Source organism: Oryctolagus cuniculus, chromosome 13 (assembly GCF_051225735.1).
Source record: "Oryctolagus cuniculus isolate XC-2025 breed Fujian yellow rabbit chromosome 13, ASM5122573v1, whole genome shotgun sequence".
In the NCBI taxonomy this organism is placed as follows: Eukaryota; Metazoa; Chordata; class Mammalia; order Lagomorpha; family Leporidae; genus Oryctolagus; species Oryctolagus cuniculus.
In genome coordinates this window covers 67,385,936-67,398,645 of record NC_142879.1, presented here as the reverse complement: position 1 = coordinate 67,398,645, position 12,710 = coordinate 67,385,936, and the positions used below count along the sequence as shown (strand labels likewise).

Here is a 12,710-nt window from a genome sequence, read left to right as displayed (position 1 = left end):
CTGTTAATGTGCCTAGAAAGCAGCCGAGGATGACCCTAGTGCTCGGGTTCCTGCACCCACATGGGAGATCTACAAGAAGCTCCTGGTTCCTGGATTTGACCTGGCCTAGCCCTGGATGGAAGATTGATCGATCAATCGATCAATCGATCGATCTCTCTCTCCCCACCCCCATTTCTTCCTCTCTCTGTGTAACTCTGACTTTAAATAAATGAATTGTTGAAAAAAATTATAAGCTGAGAAAATGTATGTCATGTCAAAGAAACTATCACATATTTAAAGCCTTCAAAATTATGGAAACTAATCCTGGTCTACGGCTTACTTTCTGTATTTATTAGTCCTAATGGTGAACAGATTATATTCTGAAGATGAGAAAAAACTAATGAAATACAACCAAATATTATTAACATAATCATATTACTAGAAACAGCAAGGGCTATGAAGAAACCCACATCTTTTACTATAAAAGAAACACTCTAAGTACAGAAGCAAGCAAGAAAATTTTACAGTAAAAAAGCAAGTCTGGTATTAAAGCTGGAATCTATTATTTATACATAGAAAGTCATAAAATGTAACTCATTCCTTCAGTATACACTTACTGAGTGTCAACTGAGACTTTTTTTTCTACCAAATATAGAGGAAAAGAAAACCCAGAGGATAGAGATGAAAGGTTCTTACATCAAAGACTTTCTTCCTCCTGACACCATACTCGATTCTTGTCACACCAGACCCCAAGATCTGAGGACACCACGGAACTGCTAAAAATATTTCTTTCTTAACATTCTTGCCACCTATAGTCATCATTCGAAACTTAAGTTTCTCCTGTCATAATGTATCTTCTTTCTTCATCTGCACACCACTGTATATTTTCTCTTAATAAAACCAAAATTCCATGGATTGCTTCCCTTTCAATGTTTCAATCTGCCTTACTGAAACTCTTGCATGGTAAACAAACCTCCCTGAGACAGAACTGAAAACAATTAACAAAAAAGTATTTCTAGACTCCTTGCCTGCTAAAATGAGTTCTGGCTTTGACTCCTTATATGCTTCCCCTATCTTGGCCTCAGAAATAAATGACTTGCTACTAGCAGAGCCAGCACTGTGGCATAGTGGGCTAAGCCTCCACCTGCGGCGCCAGCATCCCACATGGGTGCCAGTTCGTGTCCAGCTGCTGCTCTTCCAATCCAGCTCTCTGCTACGGCCTGGGAAAGCACTGGAAGATCGTCCAAATATTTGGTTTCCTGCACCCTCATGGGAGACGAGAAGCAGCTCCTGACTCCTGGCTTCAGGATGGCCCAGCTCTGGCCATTGTGGCCATTTGGGGAGTGAACCAGCAGAGGGAAGATCTTTCTCTTTGTCTCTTTCTCTTTCTAACTCTACCTCTCAAATAATTAAATAAATCTTAAAAAAAATTTAGCTAGTGGGAAAGGGAACAGAACACACAAAATCCTCGAAAGAAAATGAGTTGAAAATGGACCATCCTTGCAGTTGGATTGTGGTGTTAGGGAACAGGAGATGTGGAGATATAATAACCTCACATGGGAACAAAACTCTGCGTTATCCAATGAACATCGCCATATATAATTTATATAGAGAGAGTAACTTCAATTCACACATTCCTCCACTCAATTTAACAACAGAGCAATTAATGTGAAGTTCTAGCCTACAGTTTTAAAACAATTCTGACTAGAATTTTATATTAAAAAAGCATCATGAAACAACATGAATTGTATCATTGTCTATTCTATTTAAATTTTGTAAACACTGTTTTAACCCACTAAATTGATTTTATGACTCTCTAATGGGTTACAACCTACAATTTGATAAACATATTATACTCCCCAAGAATGTAAGTGATATAAAGACAAGTAATACAATTACATTGTTGGAATACCTGGATCTGGCCTGAAATGTGATAAACATCCCTCACCAGCCACCCCAACAACTATTACAGTGTTACATAAACCATGTAATTTTATTTTAGCTAAAGGTAGCAGAGTTCATGCCACATAAACCTCTTAAGATGTCAAAAAATTGGAGATATGAACATATATGTTAGTCATACAACAGCAGTACTAAATGTATGTAAAGCTAAAATAAGATGAGAAAGATAGATGAATTTCAACTGAGAATTCTCTGAAAGTGACTATTTCAAGATACAGAAGCTGTACACAATTTTAAAGAATTAACCAGACTTCCGGGCTGCTGTTGTGCAGCAGGTAAAGCCGCTGCCTACAGGACCAAATCCCACATGGGCACTGATTCGTGTCCTGGCTGCTCTACTTCCAAACCAGCTCTCTGCTGTGGCCTGAGAAAGCAGTAGAAAGTGGCCCAAATGTGTGGTGTGGGAGACCCAGAAGAAGCTTCTGGCTCCTGGCTTCAGATTGGTGTAGTTCTGACCATTGTGGCCACCTGGAGAATGAACCAGCGATGGAAGACCTCTCTCTCTCTCTCTGTCTCTGTCTCTAACTCTTTCAAATAAATAAATCTTTAAAAAAATTAACCAGACTCCAACAGCAACAAGGAAGGAGAAATGCGACTGGTATTAGTAGTAAAATAAGCAGGGCCGGTGCCATGGGGCAGTAGGTTAATCTTCTGCCTGTGGCGCCGGCATCCCATATGGGTGCCAGTTCTGGTCCTGGCTGCTCCTCTTCCCATCCAGCTCTCTGCTATGGCCTGGGAAAGCAGTGGAAGATGGCCCAAGTGCTTGGGTCCCTGCACTCACATGGAAGACCAGGAAGAAGCACCTGGCTCCTAGCTTTGCATCGGAGCAGCTCTGGCCGTTGCTGCCATTTGGGGAGTGAAGCAATGGAAGGAAGACCTTTCTCTCTGTCTCTCCCTCTCACTGACTGTAACTCTACCTCTCAAATAAATAAAAATCTTTAAAAAATAGTAAAATGAACAATAAAAATAATGGCAAAATGGAGGGCAGACATTTAGCCTACTAGTTTAGATGCTTGTGGCTCATATCACATGCCTGTGTTCAATTTTCAGTGTAAGTTCCCATCTGTATGGGAGACCTGGATTGAGTTCCCAGTTCTCAGCAATGGCCCTCACCCAGTCCTAATTAGTTCAAGCATTTGGAGGTAAAATGCAGATGGGAACACCCTCTCTCTCTCTGCCTGTGTGTGTGTGTGTGTGTGTGTGTGTTCCTATGCCTTTTAAACAAACATTATTACATAATTATAATATTCTTATTTAAATAAGATTTTTAAAGGCTTATTTATTTATTTGAAAGTCAGAGTTACAGAGAGAGAAGTAGAGACAGAGAAAGAAAGAAATTTTCCATCCATTAGCATGCTGGTTAATACCCCAGGTGACCACAAAGGCAGGGCTGCGCTAATCCAAAGCCAGGAGCCAGGAGTTTCTTCTGGGTTTCCCACCGGGGTGGCAGATGCCCAAGTACTTGGGCCATCTTCCACGGCTTTTCTCAGACCATTAGCAGGGAGCTGGATTGAAAATGGATCAGTTGGGACATGAACCAGCACCCAAATGGGATGCTAGCAATGCAGGCAGCAGGCAGTTATGCACTACACCACAAGGCTAGCACCAACAAGTTATTTTGTTTTGTTTTGTTTTTTTAAATAAAGGCAAAATGTTACCAAGCACAGAGTACATTCAACAATGCAGGGTATTCCACTTGCACTGAAACAAGATCTGTGGTTACACACAGTATTTCTGATATTTACTTTAAAAAAAAAAAGTCAAATACCATATTTTATATTATAGACCATTTCCCTCCACCAACACCCCTTCCTTCATTTTCCATGGTGCCTCTGACCATTTCCATTCATTTTCTTCTTCCTGACTATCTCTACTTCTGTCTTCTCAAGAATACTTGTTCTGACATTTAACATGCAATGTTTAATTATTCTCACTTTTCCTTTTATTCATTGCTATTCACAACTTTTTCTCAAAGGGGCCAAATAGTTTAGGCTTGAAGGGACAGAGCAAAATATAAGACATTAGGAGTTACTTTATGAGGGGTTCTTCAAAAGATTCATAGGAAATGGGCATTATGAAAAAAATTTTGTATGGTTTCAATTATTTTTACAAAAAATAAATTTGTCTTTTAATTCTACAAAACAACTGTGAAGCGTCTTCATATGATAAGAGAGAAAACAAATTTCCACACATTTCCCTGGTTTTACAATGAATCACTGATGCTTTTCTTAATATTCTCAATTATTTGAGTAACTGTTCCTATCAAAAGGCTAATAGTCTATTTTCTCTGGACACATTTATTCGGCTGCTAAAATAAAACATGATTTAATTAAGTAAACATTGGTAATTGGCTGTTGAAGCCTAACTAATGAACTACTCAGAAACTTACTACAGTAGCAGACTCCTTTTCAATTTTTTTTTTCTGAAGAAATTCAGCTATAAGATCATCAGTTTCAACTGTTCTAGTTTTTCTGATCGCTGCTTTCCATCAGTTGAAAATGTGAGATGTATGCCTAATCAGGCAAAGCAGATGGAGCCTGAATTGATTCTGAATTTGTCTCATTCCCTTTATGAGAATGCAAAATTAAGAAGAGAGCTACTGTCTTACTCACCACCGAATCGCCAGGATCTAGAGAAGAGCACCTAACAAATAGCACATATCCAGTAAACATTTTACAAATGAAGGGAAAATGTCCTATTCATTTTTATACCTCAGTTTTTAGTGCAGTGTCTAGCACATAGCAGGATCCCAACACATATGTGCTAAAACATAAACCTGAAATAAAAACTGGGGTCAGACAATGAATAGCGTTTAATAATAGGGTAAGAAGTTGTATACAAGTGTGGCAGATATATTCTTTTCCTATTCACTTGTTTATCTTATCATTCTTATTTATTTTGAACTGCCAGTAGCAATAATATTTTGATTTCCTCTCATGCTCTTTTCCAACTTTTATGAAGCAGTTTATGATGTCACCATACGAAAACATAGGCCATAGGTTTTAAATGTGGGCTCTATTTAACACAGTACATGACAACTCTGAAAAATATTTCACATTCTAAAAAGCAATCGAATGCTATGAATAAAATATACTGAAGAAATCCTGAAAATAAAAAGCCCTGAACACATTCTATAGAATTTAGCTGACAGATATTAAGTGTTTGGATTTAGTTTTGATTTTCTCATAAAAACACACAAAATAAACTTCAATGAGATCTCAAATTACTTAAGGAAAAATATCACATCTTATCCTCTGCAGTACAGTGATTTTCTATTTAAATTCTATATTTAAACAATGCTTTTGAGACAATAATGCTAAATTCTGCAAACAAATTGATAAGGACAGAAAGTCATATTAAAATGATTCTTACTAAGTTATTATCATCCTGGAAAGCATAGTGTAATGTTGTAATCCATTTATTGTCTCCATTCACTAACACATCCCTTTCTTCACGAAAGCATGCTGTCTGGAAAAGGAAAAGAAAATGTTTCAGAAAACACTAGATATTAAGACTAGGAAATATACAATGCAAACAATTGCTTACTACATTTATTATATTGTTTCTGTTAAGAAAGAAGAATATCTACCATATACCATGACTTTTCACTCACTCAAGTTTCCAAGCAACCTCATAAACTACTAAAACAGCATATTTAACAAAAATATTTTATATGAAAACCATTATTAGGGTTCAAAATAATCAGAAAAGTGCAAAAAATTTCATAAACAACCACAGACTACCTATCATCCAGATAATACAAACAATAAAGAATGCCATCTGTGTGACCAGCATAGTGGCATAGTGCATAAAGGCATTGCCTGCAATGCTGGCGTCCCACATGTGCGCCAATTCATGTCCCAGCTACTCCACTTCTCATCCAGCTTCCTGATAATATGGCTGGGAAAGCAGCAAAAGATGGCCCAAGTATTTGGGCCCCTGCATCCATGTGGGAGACCCAGATGAAGCTCCTGGCTTCAGCCTGGCTCAGTCCCGGCCTTTGCAGCAACCTGGGGAGTAAACCAGCAGATGGAAATCTATCTCTGCGTGTCTCCCTCTCTCTCTTTCAAACAAATAAATATAATCTTTTATTTAAAATGCCATCTTTAATTCTGATTTTTTTAATATATTTTATTTGAAAAGCAGAGTACACAGAGAGGGGAAAAGACAGAGAGTGCTCTCCCATGACCGGTTTACTCTCCAATTGTGCACAGCTGTCAGGGCTATACCAGCCTAAAGCCAGGAGCCCAGAACTCCAATCAATCCCCCGGGTGGGTAGCAGAGACTCAAGTACTTGAGCCATCATCTGCTGCTTCCCACAATGCCTTAGCAGGAAGCTGGACTGGAAGCAGAGTAAACAAGACTAGAACAAGCACTCAGACATGAGATGCAGAGATCTGTCTCAAAATGTGGTTTAACTCATTGGCCCATAACACCTGCCCCTGTCCTTTATTTTATTTATTTATTTTAAAAATTTATTGGGGCGGCACTGCAGCGCAGTGGGTTAAGTCCCCGCCTGTGGTGCCGGCATCCCATATGGGTACCAGTTCTCGTCCTGGCTGCTCCTCTTCCAATCCAAATCTCTGCTATGGCCTGGGAAAGCAGTGGAAGATGGACCAGGTGCTTGAGCCCCTACACCCATGTGGGAGACCTAGAAGAAGCTCCTGGCTCCTGGCTTTGGATCGGCACAGCTCTGGCCACTGTGGCCATTTGGGGAGTGAACCAACGGAAGGAAGACCTGTCTCTCTCTCTTTCACTGTCTATAACTCTACCTCTCAAATAAATAAATCTTAAAAAAAAAATCATTCATTTTATTTGAAAGGCAAAGTTAGAGAGGCAGAGGCAGAGAGATAGAGGTCTTCCATCTGCTGGTTTACTTCCCAGACGGCCACAACAGCCGTTGTGTTACCGATCCAGAGCCAGGAGTCAGGAGCGAGGAGCCAGGAGCTTCTTCTGGGTATCCCATGCGGGTGCAGGGGCCCAAGGACTTGGGCCTTCTTCCACTGTTTTCCCATGCCATTGCAGAGAGCTGGATCAGAAGTGGAGCAGCCAGGACTCAAACCGGCACCCATATGGGATGCCAGTACTGTAGGCGGCGGTTTTGCCCACCATACCACAGTGCTAGCCCCCATGCTTTTATTTTTAAAGAAATAAGGTATAAGTACTCACAGTAGCCTTCCTAATCCTGTCTCATTCTAGTGTCCTGATATAATCAAAATTTTGAAAATAATTACTCGATCACATGCTTCCATCACAAAGATGGGTGTAAAATTTTATATCACTGCTCTTTCAGCTGCCAGTCACAGTTACAAGTGCCAACTGATCATTTTTTTATGCAGTTGCTGGATACCTGAACTTCCTGTTTGAATGTCTCCTTGCCCATTTTCTTTAATGGATTTTTTTCTTATAGCTTTGTGGAAGTTTTAATTTAGCATCAGAATATGTTGCCATTGTTATAAAAATGTATCTGGAAAACCATAAATGTACAAATAAAAATATAAAATATTTTGCATAATTCATTAATACATTACCTTAGATTTTTTTTCATTAAAAAACAAAAATTAACAATATGGCAGAAACTTCAAAAAGAACTGAAAAGTACAATAGAAAGTAAAAGTCTTGGAGCCAGTGTTGTGGCATAACAGGTTACACAGCCACCTGTAATGCTGGCATCCCATATGGGTGCCAGTTTGAATCCTGGCTGATCCACTTCTGATCCAGCTCCCCACTAATGCTCCTGGGAAAAGCAGCAGCAGATGCCCAAGTACTTGGGCCCCTGCATCCACTTAGGATACCCAGATACAGTTCCAGGCTCCTGACTTTTACCTGGCCCAGCCCCAGGTGGTTGCAGTCATTTCAGGAATGAACCAGCAGATCTCTCTCTCTCTCTCTGACTCTGCCGTTTAAATAAAAAAATCAATGGAAGAGAAGAGAAGAGGAGAGAGGAGAGAGAGGGGAGGGGAGGAGAGGAGAGGAAAGAAAGTATGTGTGTGTGTGTGTGTGTGTGTGTGTGTGTGTGTGAGAGAGAGAGGGAGGGAGGGAGGGAGGGAGGGAGGGAGGGAGGGAGGGAGAGAGAGAGAGAGAGAGAGAGAGAGAGAGAGAGAGAGAAAGAAAGAAAGAAAGAAAGAAAGAAAGAAAGAAAGAAAGAAAGAAAGAAAGAAAAGAAAAGAAAGAAAAGAAAGAAAGAAAGAAAGAAAGAAAGTCGGTCTCTCAGAATCACGCCAAGTTTCACTGACCCATTATTACATCCAGAGTTATCACCATGAACTCCGTTTAGTATCTTCTCAGAAACTATCTGCTTACATAAGTGTGCATGCACACACACTCACTCATGTGATATCCCACCTTTCTTTTCTTTACACAAGTAAGATCATAGTGCTCTGAGTTTTTTCCCCCAGTAATAATACATTTGAATATCTTTCCAACTCAGTACACAGAAACCTATCTAAATTTTCTTAATTATACCATATCCCATACATAGTGAAAATATGTATCATCACACAGTACACCATATAAAGCAGGTACTTCATCATTATTTTCCATAAGAGAAAAAGCCATGACATACAAAGCAATTAATCCTGATATGCAATTAGTTCTAATATTCTCCATTTGTGTGCATGTGTGTGTGTACTTATATATATCCATAATTTTACTTGGCCAAATAGAATTCCCAAAGCCAGACATTAAGACATTACAACAAAAAAAGCTTACAGTTCACTTGTCAATTAGATTATCAAAATATATATATAACTTTTTAAAATTTTATTTACTTATTTTGAAAGTCAAAGTTAGAGAAGAGAAGAAGAGACAGAGAGAGGAAGATCCTCCATCTACTGGTTCACTCCCCAGATAGCCATAATAGCCAGGGCCTGGAACTCCATCCTGGTCTCCTACATGGATGGGAGGGCTCAAAGCAGTTGGAACATCTTCCACAGCCTTCCCAAGCACATTAGCAGGGAGCTGGATAGAGAGAGAAACATCCAGGAGTCGAATTGGCACTCACGTAAGATGCTGGCATCGCTGGCAACAGCTTTACCGGCTACACAACAATGTCATCCACAATATGCATTAGAGGTATGCTTGTGGAGCAGCAGTTAAGACACCACTTGGGATGCCGGCATCATATATTGAAGTGTGTGGTTTCAATTCCTCGTTCTGCTTCCAATGGACATCCTGGGAGGCAGTGATAGCTCTAAAGCTTAGGTCCCTGCCACCCCCTGGTTTTTGGAAGCACTTAAATAAACCAGCTGGTGTAATGTATTTTCTTCTTTCTTTCTCTCTCTCTCTCCCCGCTCTACCCTCTCTCATTCTGCCATTTTAAAAAACTTAAAGAAATAAACCAGGACCGGCACTGTGGCTCACTACACTAATCCTCTGCCTGTGGCGCCGGCACTGTGGAGGCGCCAGATTCTGTCCCAGTTGCCCCTCTTCCAGTCCAGCTCTCTGCTATGGCCCGGGAGTGCAGTGGAGGATGGCCCAGGTCCTTGGGCCCTGCACCTACATGGGAGACCAGGAGGAAGCACCTGGCTCCTGGCTTCAGACTGGCGCAGCGCCAGGCGTCGCGGCCACTTGAGGGGTGAACCAACGGAAAAAGGAAGACCTTTCTCTGTCTCTCTCACTGTCCACTCTGCCTGTCAAAAAAATTAAAAAAAAAAAAAAGAAATAAACCAAAGGAAATATATATATATATATACACACACACACACACACACACACACACACACACAACATCTGGGGAAGGTGAGTATTTGGGTTAGAAATGAAAGTGCTATTTGGGATGCCACATTCCCATACTGGAATTCCTAGGTTTGAATCCTGCCTCCATTCCCAATTCCAGCTTCTTCCTCATGCACACCCTAGGAGGTAGCAAGGAATACAGCATTTGGAAAGTGACCTAGCAGGTATGAGATCTCTATCTCTCTGCCTTTCAAATAAATAAAATCAATAAATAAAAAAATTTTTTTAAACTTTTATTTAATGAATATAAATTTCCAAAGTACAGCTTATGGATTACAATGGCTCCCCCCCCATAACGTCCCTCCCACCCGCAACCCTCCCCTTTCTCTCTCCCTCTCCCCTTCCAATCACATCAAGATTCATTTTCGTTTCTCTTTATATACAGAAGATCAGTTTAGCATACATTAAGTAAAGATTTCAACAGTTTGCTCCCACACAGAAACATAGTGAAAAATACTGTTTGAGTACTAGTTATAGCATTAAATCTCAATGTACAGCACACTAAGGACAAAGATCCTACATGAGGAGTAAGTGCACAGTGACTCCTGTTGTTGACTTAACAAACTGACACTCTTGTTTATGGCATCAGTAATCACCCTAGGCTCTTGTCATGAGCTGCCAAGGCTATGGAAGCCCCCTGAGCAATAAATAAAAAATTTAAATGAGCAACATTATGCTTTGGTTTGCTTTGTGAAAAACAATCACTTGACATACTATTACTATTAAGTCCTGTTTTATAATTTAAGTGACCTGAGCTCGTAGTTTACTACTAACATTTGAGAGGTTATAAAAGCTCTAAGAGCCTGGGAGCCTCCCTTCTTCCAGTTTTATCTTACTATGATAGCTATCTGAAATTTTACACTTTCCAGCTAGCATCTAATAAATATCCATTATTTCATTTGATTGATGTCTCCAAACTAAAAACTCTAAGACCAGTCAAGACAACTGATTTTCAGTTCTAACCCACACTAAGTGGTTGAGTAAAAAAATTAATTTTTAAAAATGATTATAAACTATTTGATACAAAGTTCAAACATACACAAAAGTAGAGAGCATCATATAACAACCCTCTCTCCCACTGTATGTATCATTCAACTTCAACAATTATGCTGTTGATCAATACTGTTTCATCTATACCCTCACTCATTACTACCATCTGTTAGCTTCAAGTACATGTGTGAGTGCACATACATAACATTTTAAGGCCAATCTCAGATATCATATGGTTTATCCTTACATATTTAGCAAATAAGGTATTAATATAATGCCTCAGGTACTGAGCAAGACACAATCTACTCTATTTGCTTCAAATATCACACTGTCCTCCATTAGTTGTCACAATTTGCAGTTGCTGGCGTGTGTTCTACAGGCATATAGGGGGTAAAACCCAGAAGTGCTGCTAAGCAACCTCTAATGCACAGGACAGCCCCTACAACAAAAAATCATTCTGTCCCAAATGTCAAATACTGTCCCTACTGAGAAATGCTGTTCCAAATAACTATTAACCAAACCATGATGCCTGCACATCCTGGGGTACATAAAAGTGTTCTAGTGATTCAAAAAGTTATAGTAGGGGCCAGCACTGTGGTGTAGCAGATAAAACCGCCACTTTAACACCAGCATTCCATCTTGAAGCGAGTTTAAGTAACGGCTGCTCCACTTCCAATCCAGCTCCCTGTTATCGCACCTGGGAAAGCAGTGGAAGATGGCCCGAGTACGTGGGCCCCTGCACCCATCTGGGAGACCCAGAAGAAGCTCCTGCTTTCGGGCTTCAGACTGGCCCAGCTCCCGCCATTTTGGCCATTTGAGGAGTGAACCAGATGGTGGAAGACTTTCTAACTCTTTGTTTCCAATAAATAAAATCAATCTTTTAAAACAAAAAAAGGCTGCAGTAACATCAACTTTAACTACCTTTCATGAACAAACTGACCAAGTTCCTGGTGTTTTTTTTTTTTTTTTTTAATTTTCTTCCTTTAAAAACAGGGTATTTGAAATGGTGCCTGCTCTTAGTCAAAGCAAAAATTACGTTTGGGATTGCATCAAATTGAGAAGTTTCTGTACTGCAAAAGAAACAGTTCAGGAAAGTGAAGAGGCAACCGATAGAATGGGAAAAAATATTTGCAAACTATGCAACTGATAAAGGATTCATAACCAGAATCTACAAAGAAATCAAAAAACTCCACAACATCAAAACAAACAACCCACTTAAGAGATGGGCCAAGGACCTCAATAGACATTTTTCAAAGGAGGAAATCCAAATGGCCAACAGACACATGAAAAAATGTTCCAGATCACTAGCAATCAGGGAAACGCAAATCAAAACCACAATGAGGTTTCACCTCACCCCGGTTAGAATGGCTCACATTCAGAAATCTACCAACAATAGATGCTGGAGAGGATGTGGTGGAAAAGGGACACTAATCCACTGCTGGTGGGAATGCAAACTGGGTTAAGCCACTATGGAAGTCAGTCTGGAGATTCCTCAGAAACCTGAATATAACCCTACCATTCAACCCAGCCATACCCACTCCTTGGAATTTACCCAAAGGAAATTAAATTGGCAAACAAACAAGCTGTCTGCACATTAATGTTTATTGCAGCTCAATTCACAATAGCTAAGACCTGGAATCAACCCAAATGCCCATCAACAGTATGGGACATGTACTGTATAGAATACTTTACAACAGTCAAAAACAATGAAATCCGGTCATTTGCAACAAGATGGAGGAATCTGAAAAGTATTATGCTGAGTGAATTAAGCCAGTCCCAGAGGGTCAAATATCATATGTTCTCCCTGATCAACGACAACTAACTGAGCACCAAAGGGGAAACCTGTTGAAGTGAAATGGACACTATGAGAAACAGTGACTTGATCAGCTCTTGTCCTGACCGTTGATGTACAATGTAATACTTTATCCATTTTAGTATTTTTTTTTTGTTCTAGTACTATTGGTTGAACTCTGTAATTAACACACAATTATTCTTAGGTGTTTAACAGGGATCACTTTTCAGTTAAAATTTAAATATAAGAG

General features: G+C 39.8%; 1 protein-coding gene across 26 annotated transcripts in view; it reads right to left on the bottom strand.

The window, feature by feature from the left end:
- Positions 1 to 12,710, bottom strand: part of CDC42BPA (CDC42 binding protein kinase alpha) — a 343,482-nt gene that overhangs the window by 222,789 nt on the left and 107,983 nt on the right. For all 26 annotated transcript variants that reach the window (XR_016219088.1, XR_016219086.1, XR_016219087.1 and 23 more), the window contains one exon: positions 5,314 to 5,409. Coding sequence is in view for 23 of the 26 variants with exons in the window: in XM_051820822.3 (XP_051676782.1) it covers positions 5,314 to 5,409 (96 nt within the window). In the remaining 3 variants the exon portion in view is untranslated. The remainder of the gene's footprint in view (positions 1 to 5,313; positions 5,410 to 12,710) is intronic.